Source organism: Perissodus microlepis, chromosome 15 (genome assembly GCF_051167445.1).
Source record: "Perissodus microlepis isolate ML-2025 ecotype Zambia chromosome 15, ASM5116744v1, whole genome shotgun sequence".
Taxonomy (NCBI): domain Eukaryota; kingdom Metazoa; phylum Chordata; class Actinopteri; order Cichliformes; family Cichlidae; genus Perissodus; species Perissodus microlepis.
Window position 1 is genome coordinate 35,944,627 of NC_140475.1, and position 17,453 is coordinate 35,962,079.

Sequence of the window (17,453 nt, forward strand, 5' to 3'; positions counted from 1 at the left end):
CAGTGAGGAGGTGGATTGATAAATGAAATTCATAACAAAAATTCATAATGGACTTTTTCCATTTAGGAATAATAAAAATCAGCTTTCTTTTTAATTGCTATTAACTGACAGTCAGATAACCAGCTTTTAAAAACATATTCATAAACACTTTGCAGTCAACAAAATTTGCACAGAGGTTATAGATGAAATAAAAGTATCACGTGTTTTTCTAGGTGTGTTTATAACTCTGTTATTGTACATATTGTGTTATACATCATAATCATTCCAGTCTTTTTTTTTTTTTTTACTGTTTTAATCTTTATAAAACTGTTATTTATTTATTTATTTTTGTGATTTCTGCTGCCCTATTGGTCTGGTCTCTCTTGAAAGTCTGAGAATGTGATATTCATAATAAAAGGATTTAAAAGTTTACTGCCAAAAAATGATTGCACTTCATAACAGAAATGTGCTAACTGGCTTGAAATAGATTGAAACTGTTATGAGATTGCTTCAGGGAGCAGACATGACACCGTCTTTTAGGTTTCGCCATCACTTTGTATTATGCGCACAACACCACCCTCCCCTGGCTTCCACATGAACTGCACCTTAAACATCAACTGTTTACAAATGTCATGACACAAACAAACGTTTCAATACCGTAAATCACTTTTTGGACTGCGATCACTTTTTGGCACAACATCGGCTCTGATAACATTTAAAGCGCATTGAAAAACTATTCTTTAACGCTAAAAATCAATTATCAATTGTAATTATTTATGTATTAATTTAAATTTCAGATATCATCTTCATTTTTGTAAACTGGTGAATTAATGATTTTTTAAATAATTAAAACGACAAAGTTTGGCAATATATTTTTTGAAAAGGATGAATAAAACAGTAAAATAAAATGAGAAATATATATATATTTTTAAAAACTATGATAATTAGACGAACTTTATTTTAAATATATACAATTGATTTTCGGTGACACTGGGTGTCATGGTGATGATGACGTGTTTGAGTGCAGGTATAAAAGCAGGAGGCAAAATTGGAATTCGGGTTTCACGTTTGAGCGCAAACAGGAGCTTTTTCCCACTAGTGCTGTGAAAACTCGGATTTTTCAAACTACAGCTAACGTTTGAAAATCTTCAAGAAGGATTTGCAAAATGACTTCAAACTTCAGTCGCGAGATGCACCTGCTCTCCCTTTTCATTGAGGAGGTGCTAGATCAACGCTATGGTGAGTACAGCAGGCTAATATGTCAGAGTGCTAGCAAACAAATACAACTTAGATTTTTGTCTTTTATTGTTTGGAAGTAGGACTTCATGAGTGTTAACATTTAGGATGAGATGTTTCATACTTGAGTAACATCAATTTTAACGTGTGCCAGTACACTATAAAGATGGCGCCATGTTTTTTTTTAATTGCTAAGGCATTGGAGGACGCTGACGTCAGCGCGCGGGCCGTTTTAGCATGTAGAGGGTTTGAGTTGACATGTTTGGGCTGCTGGCGCTGAGTTATACGTGAAAGTTTCATAGATTGTGAATGTGTAAAGCTGGAGAATGGAGTTTTAAAAGTTCACAGAGTCGCTGGATGAGTTTGAGATTGAAACAGTGTGTGCCTGCAATAAGGAGGTGGGAGGTTTCTCACCTAAATGTAGCTGCTTTATTCTCAAAATATCGATGCTCAACTAATATGAAGATATTACTCCTTAATGTGAATGCGTATTAAAACCTCAGTGAAAGTCCATGCAGCCTTACACAACATGAAAACTTTTACCAGGTGAAAAATGTGAAGGCTTTCATAAACAATGAGTTCTGCTGGGAGCTTCTTACTGTTTGTGTGTGGAAGAGCTTATGATGATGTAAAGCCATGTCTGCACAATTTAAATTCAGGCTTTAATTTGTGTGATCACATGATTAACGTAGACCCACGCTTTGCTTTCTCGTAGCTGATCTGGTGAGTCCAGTCACTGCACCTCAGATGGTCCTCATTAACTTGAGGAACCGTGAACTGAGCAGGAGCCATCTGAACTCCATGTCCCACCTGGTCCTCACTCTTTACCATAACCTGGTGACTGGGTCCAAGGACTTTCCTTACATACCTTTTAAAGGATGGTTCCACCGGGACCTGGTGACGACACCATTTGTCGATGTGAGGCAGAGCCAGAGAGAGAACACCACTCCTTCTCCTCCTACGGACTCACCAGCTGGCATGATGCTGCCGCCTGCGGGCTCCAGCTCTCATCCACGCTTCCTGACTCCAGTTCTTCCAGAGAAAGCAGATCTTGCTGTGCTGAAGGCAGATCGGAGGAACTGTGTCCGCACCCTGACTGTCGACGGCCTCCCCATCACAAGAGTCATCTCCGCTGTTTACCGAACAGAGGACACTGAGATGAAGAACCGCTGGAGAGTAACAGACTACAGCGCGGACGGCAGAGTTCTCATTTCGGTGCTCTGCCGTTTTCTAAATATGTCGGCAAAGCGTGCTAAGAGGAAGGCGGAGGAAGAGAGCAGCATCCGGAGCCCGACTCAAGCAAGGAAGCGCTTGAGATTATAATATACAGTGAAGCATGTCGAACGTCAGCAAGCCTGAACAAAGTGGTAAGTAGTAAATAGTGCTTAAGGTTGTTTCTAAAATAATGTCCTAAAATATTTGAAAATTGTCGAGGTTTTAACTTTTATTCTTTCTTTTCTGCCTCTTGTTTCTAAAAGTCAGGAAAAAGAGTCACGCTGCGAAGAAACACCACACAGAAGATTTTCCCTCAGTAAAATGGTAAATATATTCATCTTGTTATGACGTTTGCTCACAATAACCAGGAGTGTTTCTGAAGCGATTCACTCTCATTTGGTGTTATTTGATCCAAAGACAACTGAGGGTCTTCAGAGCAGCGTGAACGGCCGTCACCTGAGAGCAAGACAGTCCTCGGGCCTTTGTGGTTCCCTCCAGGTACTCCAGCTTCATCCCACAGTCCAGAGAGATGCAGTTAGGTTGAATGTGAGTGTGAATGGTTGTCTGTTTCTCTGTGTTAGACTGACCTGTCCAGGTTGTACCCCCGCCTCTGGCCCCATAACAGCTGGGATGGCTCCAATCTTGAATTGGTGAAGCAGAAGAAATGGATGGAAGGATGATCCAAAGAGAAACATTGAAGGCCCTCTCACATAAAAAGATAAGAACTCATTTTACACATTGTTGAAACATCCTGAAAGTTATTTGTTGTGTTTAGAAACTTGTTGAACTGTCATTAGAGTTTGTTTCGACTTGTTGTTCATTTCTTATTCGGTTCAGCTGTGTTTCTATGTGTCCTTAGTTCCCATAATCAGCCTCCTGTGTGTAAATATTGTGTCAGTCTCCCTTTGTCCCTTGTCAGAGTGTTAGTCTCCGTCCCCTCGTGTTTCCTTGCCTCAGTAGTTCTGTTTCCTACAGTTTTCCCCCAGTATAGGTTTTGGTTAGACTTTTTCAGTTCCCTTTGTCAGTCTTTGTATTTGGTATTTCCTCATCAGTCTCATCACTTTCCTCTCCAGAAAGAAAACAATAAAAAGACCTGAAGAGACGTCTATGCAAACGCTCTCATTGTGAAAGATAAGTATACATCCAACTAATCTGTGACTCTGTCACAGCTCTGATCAGCAATTCTTTCAGGTTTGTCTGTTTTGATGATGTTATTAATTATTATCCTTTATCCAGGATTTTCTCCTCCTTGAATCGCTACCTTATCGTGGTGGAGGGGTTTGTGTGTCCCAGGGATCCCAGGGGCTATGTTGTCTGGGGGCTTTTGCCCCCTGGTAGGGTCTCCCATGGCAAATTGGTCCTGGGTGAGGGACCAGACAAAGAGCGATTCAGAAGACCCTTATGAAAAGAATATCGAGGGAACAGTTTACCCTGCCCGGGATAGGGTTACCGGGGCCCCGCCCTGGAGCCAGGCCCGGGGAGGGTGCCCGAGGGCGAGCGTCTGGTGGCCGGGCCTTAGTCCATGGGGCCCGGCCGGGCACAGCCCGAAGAGGAGACATGGGCCCATCCTCCCGCAGGCCCACCACCCGCAGGAGGCGCCATAGGGGTCGGATGCATTGTGTGCCGGGTGGCGGCCAGGAGCGGAGGCCCTGGCGGACCGACCCCCGGCTGCCAAGACTGGCAATAGGGACATGGAATGTCACCTCTCTGGTGGGGAAGGAGCCTGAGTTAGTGCGTGAGGTTGAGAGGTACCGGCTAGATATAGTCGGGCTAGGGCTGGGCGATATATCAAAAATTTATCGTTACCGAAATTTATGACTCTCATCGACGTCATTTTGCCCATGTCGGTAAATTCGGTATTTAAAAAAAAAAGAAAAGGCATGTGCAGGTTGGCGATGTTCATGTCCCTTTAAGACGCTGTGCTACGTTACAGACTTGACGGGGTGTCAGGAAAAAGAGCCAAGATGAGAAGAAACACCACACAGAAGATTTTCCCTCAGTAAAATGGTAAATATATTCATCTTGTTATGACGTTTGCTCACAATAACCAGGAGTGTTCACGTTGTTCTGAAGTGATTCACTCTCATTTGGTGTTATTTGGTGTTTGTCTTTGAAAGGAGAGGAGCAGTAACGACACTGGGAGACAAACAACAGGATGATCCAAAGACAACTGAGAGTGTTCAGAGCAGCGTGAACGGCCGTCACCTGAGAGCAAGACAGTCCTCGGGCCTTTGTGGTTCCCTCCAGGTACTCCAGCTTCATCCCACAGTCCAGAGAGATGCAGTTAGGTTGAATGTGAGTGTGAATGGTTGTCTGTTTCTCTGTGTTAGACTGACCTGTCCAGGTTGTACCCCCGCCTCTGGCCCCATAACAGCTGGGATGGCTCCAATCTTGAATTGGATAAGCTGAAGAAATGGATGGAAGGATGATCCAAAGAGAAACATCAAAGGCCCTCTCACCAGCTTTCATTTATTAAATTTGTCTTTACTGAACGATTTCTGGTGTGTACTTGCGTTGATACTCAGACAACAGCTCGTCTTTCTGTTTGTGCTGGAAGATTCAGGCAAACACATATTACATATATAGATTGTTATATGACACAGTTTCACATTTAGTGCTATATGATAATGATAAGGTCCAGTTTAATAGTATTGCTAGTGTCTAATGAAATGAACACGTGATTTTCAGATCCAGCAAAGTGAATATTTTTCACTGTGGATAAATTACATGGAAACGTTTAATGAGTCATCAGCTATTTCACTACAAAGATGATGTGATTAAAGGTTCTCATACATGCAGGTCAGAAGTTTTGCTCCATCCTGGATGTTAAATGCTGATCAGTGTTTACACATATCTGCACATTTCTAACAGCTCATTTCACAGGTCATCAGTCTCCTGACTGCATATGCAGAGTTTTATCATCACGTGTTCATGGCAGACAAACATAATTATGAATTCTTGTTTTAGTTCCATTCAGTCACTCAACATCAGGTGTCTGCTTGTCCTGAGCTGTGAGAACTACAGTGAGTTGCTTTCCTCTTTAGCTTAGTATTAATAAACCAGGTCGTAGGTGGGCACCTGCATCAAGGAGTCAAGAAGCATATTTTATTGTTTAATGGTGAAAACAATGGATTCTTGTTCATTTGTTTAATGGAAAGACTGAAAGTGCGGCCTGGTGTTGACTTACACTTATTCAAAGTGATGAAGTACCAACAGATACTAAAAGTCACAGCCTGAAACACGTCAACTGCTTTATTATTTCTAGTTATAAATAAACTGTCAGTTTATGGCCCCTGTGGCTCGATCAGGACCCTTCCGGGATGTGGAGATATTTATTATTTACTATAACTTGTGCTTATGTTGGTTTTTGCTGTGGTTTCGCTACTGTGTTTTTCTCTTTTTGCTTGTTTTTATTTTTCCAGCAGGTGATCAAACAGATTTTTAGTGTCTTCTCTCTCTTCTCCTATTTTTTTTGCTTTCCATCTCCTTCTGTTGAGCATCTTCCCAACTTCTCTTTTCTTCATCTTTCTCTTTCCCATCCCCCAGTCCTGTCCGTTCTGATTGTAATCATTTCAAAGAAAAGAAAGAAATAATAAAGAGCTAATACACTTTGACAATCAAGTGGACCAGTGTGGCAAAAGCTGTAATGATCCATTTGGGAAAATAAATCTGTTGGACTGGTAAACTAATATACGATAATAATACGGTATGAAAAATGGCAAACATGAGAATTCTGTGTGTTTTCCTTCTTATCTGCAGACTAACAGTCCACAGGTTTGGTGCTCAGACTCCCTGGAGTTGGAGGAGAGAGAGCACAGAGGACAGCAAGGTGGAGGAGTGAAGGAGAAGGTGGTGCAGCTCAGTGTCCAATCAGGAGTGAGCATCTCTATATATGTATATAGAATATATATATTTCAAGTTTTTGTTTTGAGTTTTTGTTGTTTTTTGTTTTTTAAAGCAAACACTAAAACTGTCACCCACACCTCTGAAGATAAAGATAACTAATCATAAATAAAGGGAATATTATGATGATGAGGACACTATCAGAGGTAGTTCAGGGAACTGTTATACTTCAGATACCAGAAAAATCGTTTTTCTTTTCTTGTTTCTTTGGCTTGACTTCATGGTAGGCAAAATGAAGAAGAGTGCTTGATTGCGCCTAAGTAAGTAAAAGCTGCATGGCAAAACAACACACACCTTCACTGCAGATGCATGCACAGAAACCAGTATTTTTTTGTATCTTAAATATTAAGTAGTGTGTGTACAGTAGTCAATATAATGGGATGTGTCCTAAAGCAGCGAAAGAAGAACTGACTTCTTACAGCAATTTGCAATATTTAGGATTTTATTGAACACTTTTACCTTTCAACATTTGTAACATTAGTGAGTAATGAAGCATTGCAGAATAAATAAAATAAAATACTAAAAGTCCGTTATTACACTCTTAAATCCTACTACTTATTCCTGCGTCTTTTGTGATCTTACAAAGCTTCAAATGACGCGTCGACTATTAAATTAGTCATCGACGATTTTGATAGTCACCGTAATCGTGACTCCTCGTGAACAAATATAGACACACTAATATTTCACCAGTGTTGTAACATCACATGTCGTTAGCATGGGTAAGAGAACGAAATCAATACCTCAGATGGAAGCACCTTGACTGGGTTACTTCAACATCACTGGGTGACATGTCACTTTGATGCACCGACAGTGGAATTATAGTTCAGGTGACCTGCATGCCTTTGCACTCTAAAGACACTAGAGCACCTAAAGGACGCATGGAAACATCAAGTGATACACAGATAAGACTGTTGCACAGAAATATGCAGTATCTGCACACTGTAACATGTTTAGTTGCTTTACTCAAGAGCCTGACTTCAGATGAATGACTCTGACAATCTAATTTTTCTTGCAGATTGAATGCACCTTCTGTGGGAAGTGGTACCACACAGTGTGTGTGGACTTCCCCTCTGCAGAAGGCGACTACAAATGTTGTGGTTGCTAAATAAACAGAAAAAATTGATCCCTGTTGTCTTTGCTTACTGATTGTTTTTAGTGTTGACAATCCACATTGCTGGGATTGCATCTTTCAACATGTTTGTGGGTAGATCTGGATGTACCAGGGGTAAGTGTAGCCACTCAGCCTCTACTCAATGTGATCATAGCAGCAGGTGCAGATGTGTCACAAGTTAATCTAGTAGTAGGCTATGGTATTTGGCCACAGGTGGCAGCAGTGGACTGACCTCCATTGGAGACTGCTCCAGCTGCTATGTGATAGTGTATCTGCTACAAATTGAAGATCATATGGAAGTTTTGGAAATTAACCCTTGTATTATGTTGACAAACAAAAAGGTGACATTGATTTTGTTGCGGGTCATTTTGACCCGTACTGTGTAAATCCACTCAGAATTGTCAAGAAACTGCAATAAAACAATAGCAACTTTATTTTCCATCAGATAAACATGTAGAACACAGACATACAACAGTTAGACTTTCCATAACTATTTTAGGAACCATTTGGTAAAGGTTTTTCGTTCTTATACACACACACACACACACACATTTCTTTTGAACTTGCCCAACGTTCTCAGTTTTTCAATGCTCAACATTTTCGATTTTGTCCACGTGATGGACAGAATGTAACTGTGTGCTTTCTGCAGGTGTACTTCTTGCATTTCTCACACAAAATGCTTGTTTTAAAACAGGAATCTTCCTAACTAAGATTTAAAACAAAAGATTTCTACGTCCCCTCCAGTCTCAAAAACAGATGACAAACCAATCGACACACCTGAGTCACTGACTTTCTTAAATCCACTCACTCTCACTGGCTCTGTTCATTACTAATCACTGTGTAACTGCTGTGAATTCACAGTAACTGCCATCTCCTTACAAATGTTCATTAGATTAACCACACTTATACAGACTTGTATATAACTACCAACTCTCCAGCCATGTTGATGGATTGCCTATATTGGCTGGAAATATTCATTTCCAGAGAAAAGACACAGATAGACTCTGCTTACAGGATGTGATGTGACAACACTAATGAAATATTGATGTGTTATATTTGTCCAAGGCGTATTTCATTGTTATGGGAAAAGAGAATATTAAAATCATGATGACCAATTGGAGTGGTGATTTCTATGACTTTGTATATATAATTTGGAATGTTGTACAAATGTAGGCCAATAAGAAATATATGATATCATTTCATTCTTTTCAAAGGTTTATTTGCATGACGCACAGACAGACACAATTGAAAGGTACAAATGTGTTGTGCATGAAACGAATTCAAACGTGCTGCAGATGTGTGTCACAAGTTGATCTGGCTGTAGGCTGTGGCAGTTGGCCAGAGGTGGAGCTGGTTGACTCAAGTCCATGTTAGTGCACAAAGTAAACTGCTCGCTTTAGTTCTGAAGCAAAAACGCTGAAACCGGAGAAATAAAACGTGCGAGGGGAACGATAACGACGACAAGAGTCTCCCGATCGTTTACTCTTGCTGTCCTGTGAACAACATCGGCGTGGTGTTAATTGTTTGCTGTTTTCGCGATCGCATCGCGCATGAGGATATCACCAGGTAAACTCGCCACATTTTTAAACATTTTGTTGTTCAACAGCATCAAGACTGACGGAGTGTGTTTGAGATAACCTCACAAGTGTCACAGATGACACATTTGGCGTTTTTTTTGCTGGCTTGTCGGTAGCAGCTCCTGAAACGCAAGACTGCCACACATCTGTTCGACCAACGCCAGTTGATCTAAACGCCAGTAGATCTGGAACACCGGCGCACTCGTGCGTCTGAGGAGACGCGGACTGCGAACTGCTCTTCCTGGGATCTTCCTTTCCAATGTACGCTCACTCAGGAATAAGATAGACGAGCTGGCCCTGATGAGAAGCATGAACAGAGACTTTGCCTCCTCCTGTGTCTTATGTTTTACGGAGTCGTGGCTCTGTGAGGACATCCCGGACAGCGCGCTCAAGCTGGAGGGCTTTCATCTGCTGTGCGCGGACCGGCAGGCCTCTCTCTCTGGTAAGACCAAAGGTGGAGGTGTCTGCTTCTACATTAATAGTGGCTGGTGCACAGATGTAACAGTGATTGCTCAGCACTGCTCTTCCTCTCTGGAATACCTTTTTATTCACTGCAAACCGTTTTATTCTCCGCGGGAGTTTGCTTCATTCATCCTGGCCGCTGTTTACATCCCGCCAGATGCGGATGCGCAGGCAGCTCAGTGCGCACTCGCGGAGCAGATACTGCACATGGAGCGGACATTCCCGGACTCTCTCATCATTGCTCTTGGGGACTTTAACAAAGCCAATCTGAGCCATGAGCTTCCCAAATACAAGCAGTATATTAAATGCCCGAGCAGAGAGGAGAGGACATTAGACCACTGTTACAGCACGATCAGCGGGGCCTATCGTGCGGTGCCCCGCGCTTCACTCGGACTTTCTGACCACGTCATGATCCACCTAATCCCCGCGTACAGACAGAGGCTGAAGCTCTCCAAACCTGTCGTGAGGACCAAAAAACTGTGGAGCAACGAGGCTGTGGAGGAGCTTCGCACGTGTTTGGAGTCTACAGACTGGGACACAATGAAGGCTGCTTCTAACAGCTTGGACGAGTTTACGGACACTGTCACCTCCTATATCCACTTCTGTGAGGACAGCATTGTGCCATCACGCACCAGGGTGAGTTATAACAATGACAAACCCTGGTTTACTCCTAAACTCAAAAAGCTGTGGCTGGAAAAGAGAAAGGCGTTCAGAAGCGGAGACAGGGACTGCTACAGAGAGGCCAAGTACAGGTTCACTAAAGAAGTGGACATTGCTAAACACCAGCACTCTGAGAAGATGCAGCAGCAGATCTCAGAGAATGACTCGGCCTCTGTGTGGAAAGGTTTTAGGAATATCACCAACTACAAGCCTAAAACCCCCCACTCCACTGATGACTTGCTCTTGGCCAACACCCTTAACGACTTTTACTGCCGTTTTGACGAGCCATCAGGCAGCCTTCACACCTCCAACGGCCCCAACAATAGAGACACTTTGGACACTCATTCCCCCACCTCTCCCCCCTCCATAGAGCCATCACCACCTTCAAACACTTCACCTACAACACCCCCCTCCTCACCCCACACAAAAGAGGATTTCACACCACCTCCTCCCACCACAACTCTTCATATTCATGAAGCAGGTGTGAGGAAGCACTTTAAGAGTCTGAATGCTCGAAAAGCTCCCGGCCCAGACGGTGTGTCTCCTGCCACCCTCAGACACTGTGCAAACGAGCTGGCCCCAGTGTTTTCTGGCATTTTCAACTCCTCACTGCAGGCATGTCATGTGCCTGCCTGCTTCAAGTCCTCTACCATAATCCCTGTCCCCAAGAAACCTAGGATCACTGGGCTAAATGACTACAGACCTGTGGCTCTGACATCTGTGGTCATGAAGTCATTTGAGCGCCTGGTTCTCTCCTATCTCAAGACCCTCACGGCCCCCCTCCTGGACCCCCTGCAGTTTGCATACAGAGCCAACAGGTCTGTAGATGACGCCATCAACATGGCTCTACACTTCATCCTGCAGCATCTGGACTCCCCAGGAACCTACGCCAGGATCCTGTTTGTGGACTTCAGCTCTGCGTTCAACACCATCCTTCCCGACCATCTCCAAGGCAAGCTTTCCCAGATGAATGTGCCTGATCCCATCTGCCGGTGGATCACTGACTTCCTGACGGACAGGAAGCAGCATGTGAGGCTGGGAAAGAATGTCTCGGACTCCCGGACCATCAGCACCGGCTCCCCTCAGGGCTGTGTTCTTTCTCCTCTGCTCTTCTCCCTGTATACCAACTGCTGCACCTCCACCCACCAGTCTGTCAAGCTAATCAAGTTTGCAGATGACACCACCGTTATTGGACTCATCTCGGACGGGGATGAGTCTGCCTACAGGAGGGAGGTTGAACGTCTGGTGTCCTGGTGCAGCCACAACAACCTGGTGCTGAATGCCCAGAAGACAGTGGAGATTATTGTGGACTTCAGGAAGCACACAGCTCCACTCCCCCCCATCATCCTGACTGACACCCCCATCACCTCTGTGGACTCATTCCGCTTCCTGGGTACCACCATCACCCAGGACCTGAAGTGGGAGCCCACCATCACCTCCGTCATTAAGAAAGCCCAGCAGAGGATGTACTTCCTGAGGCAGCTGAAGAAATTCAACCTGCCAACACGGACGATGATGCAATTCTACACTGCAATCATCGAGTCCATCCTCACCTCCTCCATCACCGTGTGGTACGCTGGAGCCACTATCAGGGACAAACAGAGACTGCAGCGTGTTGTGCGCTCTGCTGAGAAGGTGATTGGCTGCAGACTCCCATCTCTGCAGGACCTGTACACCTCCAGGACACTGGGGCATGCAGCTCGGATCTCAGCTGACCCTTCTCACCCTGGACACAGTCTGTTTGACCTGCTCCCCTCAGGCAGGAGGCTCCGGTCCATTCGCACCAGAACCTCTCGCCATAAGAACAGTTTCTTCCCCTCTGCTGTTGGACACATGAACAATAACCATATGACTGTTCCCACCACTAACACATGACCCTACGCTGTGTTCACTGCATCATTCCATGTTTGGCACTGATCACCACCTGCACTCATGTATATATCATGTATATATCTATCTACTTAGCACTTTTAATTCTTATTCTTATTTTTATTTTCATGTCTATTTAAGCGTAATTTATGACAGTATGTTTGCACTGAAGCACCGCAGCAATTTCCTAATGTTGTAAACCTGCTCAACATTTGGCAATAAAACCCTTTCTGATTCTGATTCTGATTCTGAAAAGAAAAGAGACAGAGATGTGTGTTTTCTGTTAATACCATAATTGCAGTCATCTTAAACAAACATGACATTTCTTTGGCACGATTGCTTTTTCGCTGATTTGAAACTTTAATGTGTGGTACAACAATTCTTCTAGTTAAATAATTCTACAAGAATTATTTAACAGAGGATAGAAAAAAAATACATTGTGTCAAGTTCCCTGGTTAAATGGGCTGTCTGTGTAAAAAGCGTAAATGGCTGTTTGTCTTGGTGTATTGGTCTTTTGCCAGCATGGCAAACTAGATCAGTCTGCTGGGACATCTGATTTTAGGACAATCACTTGCTTTTCCAAAGGACACTGACAACCAGACATTAGATGCCACAGCCCTGGCCCACGGTATCCCCCCCATGCATGCGGTGGGCCTTCTGTAGAAAGAGAGCAGCTTAATGAAGGTGACAAGGTGAAAATAGGATGATTGATGTGCCGGTGCTGTGAGGGCATGTATAACACCACCTACCCAAGTGTTGAATATAAGGAGGCTTTGAAGAATCTACAATAATTGTGTGTTGTTTGTACATGAATCACAATGTGTTACTTCAGAGGTGTGATGTTTTCAGGGGTTTTTTTCTGCGCTGCAGAAAATTGTAAAACTACTGTGAACTTGGTGGATCTGTCCAGATCTTTGACTGGAAACTATTTCTATGAATGAGTGGTTCAAAAATGTGTAAGTGAAAAGCTGCCATATTTCAGGTCCCAAAGTCAAATGAACACTGAGGGATCACTGAGAGCTAAAAACGGTCTAACTTCTTTCATCTTTAATAAAATGATCAGTGTTGCTGCTTTACCAGGTTTAACAACTAAGTTTAACATCCAGGCATCCATGAAAACAGAGTTTATTCAATTTAACTGAGTTAGAGGTTAGCAGGAAGTTAGCTCGCTAGTTTCCACCTAAACATGATCATCATAATCAGTGTTACTAATTCATACACTGGTTTATCATCTAGACTTTTTGTCTCATCCAGCACCATGATCAGGTCCAGTTTTTATTTCATCTTTGATTTTTCAGCTGCTGTGCCTGAGCAGCCTCCCAGAGACCCTTTGTTGCAGTTAGTCTTCCTCCAGATGTCATGGTCCTGGGCCATGTTGGCCCAGTATTCTTAGTTTTCATGTATTTTTGTATTTTGTTCCTTATTTAGGCCATGCTTCCTGGGTTGCCCTGTTACGTTGTTCCTTATGTGTTTTCCCCTTGTGACTCTTACCCCCTGTGTGCCCCTCTGTGTATTTGAGCCCTCGTCTCTCCTTGTGTTTTATTCCATGTTTTCCCCAGCCCGTTATGTCTGTGTTCTCCCCGTGCTCTCTCTCCTCCTGTCTGAACCTCTGTGTACTTCCTGTTTTACTTTGACAGTCTCTCGTCAGTATGCGTCATGTTGTGTTCACTCCTGCCCTGTCTCGTTACGATTATCTGTGTCAGCTGTGTTCCCCGTGTGCTCCCACTTCCCTCGTTAACCCTCTGTGTATTTATGTGCATGTCTCCCTCAGTTCAGTGTCGCGTCGTCCATGTCTCCTCCCCGAACCTGTGTGTCTTTCTGTGTTCCCTCGGTCTTCTGTTAGCATTCCCAGTTTAGTTCTGTTTCTTTGTGAAGCCTGCAATAAAGCAGTGATTTTGAGTTCAGCTTTTCGTCTCCGTGAGTTTTGCGTTTGGGTCCTCTTCTGCCTCCACACAGCCAGTTCATGACACCAGAAGCCATCTGGCTGCTTGATCCAGCTCTGGCTGCTGCACCGGGAAAGAGCAGTGAGGAGGTGGATTGATAAATGAAATTCATAACAAAAATTCATAATGGACTTTTTCCATTTAGGAATAATAAAAATCAGCTTTCTTTTTAATTGCTATTAACTGACAGTCAGATAACCAGCTTTTAAAAACATATTCATAAACACTTTGCAGTCAACAAAATTTGCACAGAGGTTATAGATGAAATAAAAGTATCACGTGTTTTCTAGGTGTGTTTATAACTCTGTTATTGTACATATTCTGTGTTATACATCATAATCATTCCAGTCTTTTTTTTTTTTTTTACTGATTTAATCTTTATAAAACTGTTATTTATTTATTTATTTTTGTGATTTCTGCTGCCCTATTGGTCTGGTCTCTCTTGAAAGTCTGAGAATGTGATATTCATAATAAAAGGATTTAAAAGTTTACTGCCAAAAAATGATTGCACTTCATAACAGAAATGTGCTAACTGGCTTGAAATAGATTGAAACTGTTATGAGATTGCTTCAGGGAGCAGACATGACACCGTCTTTTAGGTTTCGCCATCACTTTGTATTATGCGCACAACACCACCCTCCTCTGGCTTCCACATGAACTGCACCTTAAACATCAACTGTTTACAAATGTCATGACACAAACAAACGTTTCAATACCGTAAATCACTTTTTGGACTGCGATCACTTTTTGGCACAACATCGGCTCTGATAACATTTAAAGCGCATTGAAAAACTATTCTTTAACGCTAAAAATCCATTATCAATTGTAATTATTTATGTATTAATTTAAATTTCAGATATCGATCTTCATTTTTGTAAACTGGTGAATTAATGATTTTTTAAAGAATTAAAACGACAAAGTTTGGCAATATATTTTTTGAAAAGGATGAATAAAACAGTAAAATAAAATGAGAAATATATATATTTTTTAAAAAACTATGATAATTAGACGAACTTTATTTTAAATATATACAATTGATTTTCGGTGACACTGGGTGTCATGGTGATGATGACGTGTTTGAGTGCAGGTATAAAAGCAGGAGGCAAAATGGGAATTCGGGTTTCACGTTTGAGCGCAAACAGGAGCTTTTTCCCACTAGTGCTGTGAAAACTCGGATTTTTCAAACTACAGCTAACGTTTGAAAATCTTCAAGAAGGATTTGCAAAATGACTTCAAACTTCAGTCGCGAGATGCACCTGATCTCCCTTTTCATTGAGGAGGTGCTAGATCAACGCTATGGTGAGTACAGCAGGCTAATATGTCAGAGTGCTAGCAAACAAATACAACTTAGATTTTTGTCTTTTATTGTTTGGAAGTAGGACTTCATGAGTGTTAACATTTAGGATGAGATGTTTCATACTTGAGTAACATCAATTTTAACGTGTGCCAGTACACTATAAAGATGGCGCCATGTTTTTTTTTAATTGCTAAGGCATTGGAGGACGCTGACGTCAGCGCGCGGGCCGTTTTAGCATGTAGAGGGTTTGAGTTGACATGTTTGGGCTGCTGGCGCTGAGTTATACGTGAAAGTTTCATAGATTGTGAATGTGTAAAGCTGGAGAATGGAGTTTTAAAAGTTCACAGAGTCGCTGGATGAGTTTGAGATTGAAACAGTGTGTGCCTGCAATAAGGAGGTGGGAGGTTTCTCACCTAAATGTAGCTGCTTTATTCTCAAAATATCGATGCTCAACTAATATGAAGATATTACTCCTTAATGTGAATGCGTATTAAAACCTCAGTGAAAGTCCATGCAGCCTTACACAACATGAAAACTTTTACCAGGTGAAAAATGTGAAGGCTTTCATAAACAATGAGTTCTGCTGGGAGCTTCTTACTGTTTGTGTGTGGAAGAGCTTATGATGATGTAAAGCCATGTCTGGACAATTTAAATTCAGGCTTTAATTTGTGTGATCACATGATTAACGTAGACGCACGCTTTGCTTTCTCGTAGCTGATCTGGTGAGTCCAGTCACTGCACCTCAGATGGTCGTCATTAACTTGAGGAACCGTGAACTGAGCAGGAGCCATCTGGACTCCATGCCCCCCCTGGTCCTCACTCTTTACCATAACCTGGTGACTGGGTCCAAGGACTTTCCTGACATACCTTTTAAAGGATGGTCCTACCGGGACCAGGTGACGACACCATTTGTCGATGTGAGGCAGAGCCAGAGAGAGAACACCACTCCTTCTCCTCCTACAGACTCACCAGCTGGCATGATGCTGCCGCCTGCGGGCTCCAGCTCTCATCCACGCTTCCTGACTCCAGTTCTTCCAGAGAAAGCAGATCTTGCTGTGCTGAAGGCAGATCGGAGGAACTGTGTCCGCACCCTGACTGTCGACGGCCTCCCCATCACAAGAGTCATCTCCACTGTTTACCGAACAGAGGACACTGAGATGAAGAACCGCTGGAGAATAACAGACTACAGCGCGGACGGCAGAGTTCTCACTTCGGTGCTCTGCCGTGTTCTAAATATGTTGGCAAAGCGTGCTAAGAGGAAGGCGGAGGAAGAGAGCAGCATCCGGAGCCCGACTCAAGCAAGGAAGCGCTTGAGATTATAATATACAGTGAAGCATGTCGAACGTCAGCAAGCCTGAACAAAGTGGTAAGTAGTAAATAGTGCTTAAGGTTGTTTCTAAAATAATGTCCTAAAATATTTGAAAATTGTCGAGGTTTTAACTTTTATTCTTTCTTTTCTGCCTCTTGTTTCTAAAAGTCAGGAAAAAGAGTCACGCTGCGAAGAAACACCACACAGAAGATTTTCCCTCAGTAAAATGGTAAATATATTCATCTTGTTATGACGTTTGCTCACAATAACCAGGAGTGTTTCTGAAGCGATTCACTCTCATTTGGTGTTATTTGATCCAAAGACAACTGAGGGTCTTCAGAGCAGCGTGAACGGCCGTCACCTGAGAGCAAGACAGTCCTCGGGCCTTTGTGGTTCCCTCCAGGTACTCCAGCTTCATCCCACAGTCCAGAGAGATGCAGTTAGGTTGAATGTGAGTGTGAATGGTTGTCTGTTTCTCTGTGTTAGACTGACCTGTCCAGGTTGTACCCCCGCCTCTGGCCCCATAACAGCTGGGATGGCTCCAATCTTGAATTGGTGAAGCAGAAGAAATGGATGGAAGGATGATCCAAAGAGAAACATTGAAGGCCCTCTCACAAAAAAAGATAAGAACTCATTTTACACATTGTTGAAACATCCTGAAAGTTATTTGTTGTGTTTAGAAACTTGTTGAACTGTCATTAGAGTTTGTTTCGACTTGTTGTTCATTTCTTATTCGGTTCAGCTGTGTTTCTATGTGTCCTTAGTTCCCATAATCAGCCTCCTGTGTGTAAATATTGTGTCAGTCTCCCTTTGTCCCTTGTCAGAGTGTTAGTCTCCGTCCCCTCGTGTTTCCTTGCCTCAGTAGTTCTGTTTCCTACAGTTTTCCCCCAGT

General features: G+C 42.9%; 2 protein-coding genes across 2 annotated transcripts; both read left to right on the forward strand.

Annotated features, from left to right (window-relative positions):
* Positions 1–1,009: 1,009 nt before the first annotated feature.
* Positions 1,010–2,597, forward strand: LOC146372590 (uncharacterized). The gene is made up of 2 exons (XM_084953903.1): positions 1,010–1,218; positions 1,931–2,597. Exons 1-2 carry the CDS (start codon positions 1,146–1,148, stop codon positions 2,536–2,538), a joined length of 681 nt encoding a protein of 226 aa, XP_084810029.1. The 5' UTR covers positions 1,010–1,145; the 3' UTR covers positions 2,539–2,597.
* Positions 2,598–14,996: 12,399 nt separating this feature from the next.
* LOC146372591 (uncharacterized) lies at positions 14,997–16,637 on the forward strand. Its single transcript, XM_084952178.1, has 2 exons — positions 14,997–15,254; positions 15,967–16,637. The coding sequence occupies exons 1-2, from the start codon at positions 15,182–15,184 to the stop codon at positions 16,572–16,574; spliced, it is 681 nt and encodes a 226-aa protein (XP_084808304.1). The 5' UTR covers positions 14,997–15,181; the 3' UTR covers positions 16,575–16,637.
* Positions 16,638–17,453: the final 816 nt, after the last annotated feature.

Coding starts and splice junctions, on each gene's coding strand:
- LOC146372590 (XM_084953903.1), top strand. CDS start 1,146: ATGACTTCAAACTTCAGTCGCGAGATGCACCTGCTCTCCCTTTTCATT. Junction 1,219..1,930: donor GGTGCTAGATCAACGCTATG/GTGAGTACAGCA, acceptor GCTTTCTCGTAG/CTGATCTGGTGAGTCCAGTC.
- LOC146372591 (XM_084952178.1), top strand. CDS start 15,182: ATGACTTCAAACTTCAGTCGCGAGATGCACCTGATCTCCCTTTTCATT. Junction 15,255..15,966: donor GGTGCTAGATCAACGCTATG/GTGAGTACAGCA, acceptor GCTTTCTCGTAG/CTGATCTGGTGAGTCCAGTC.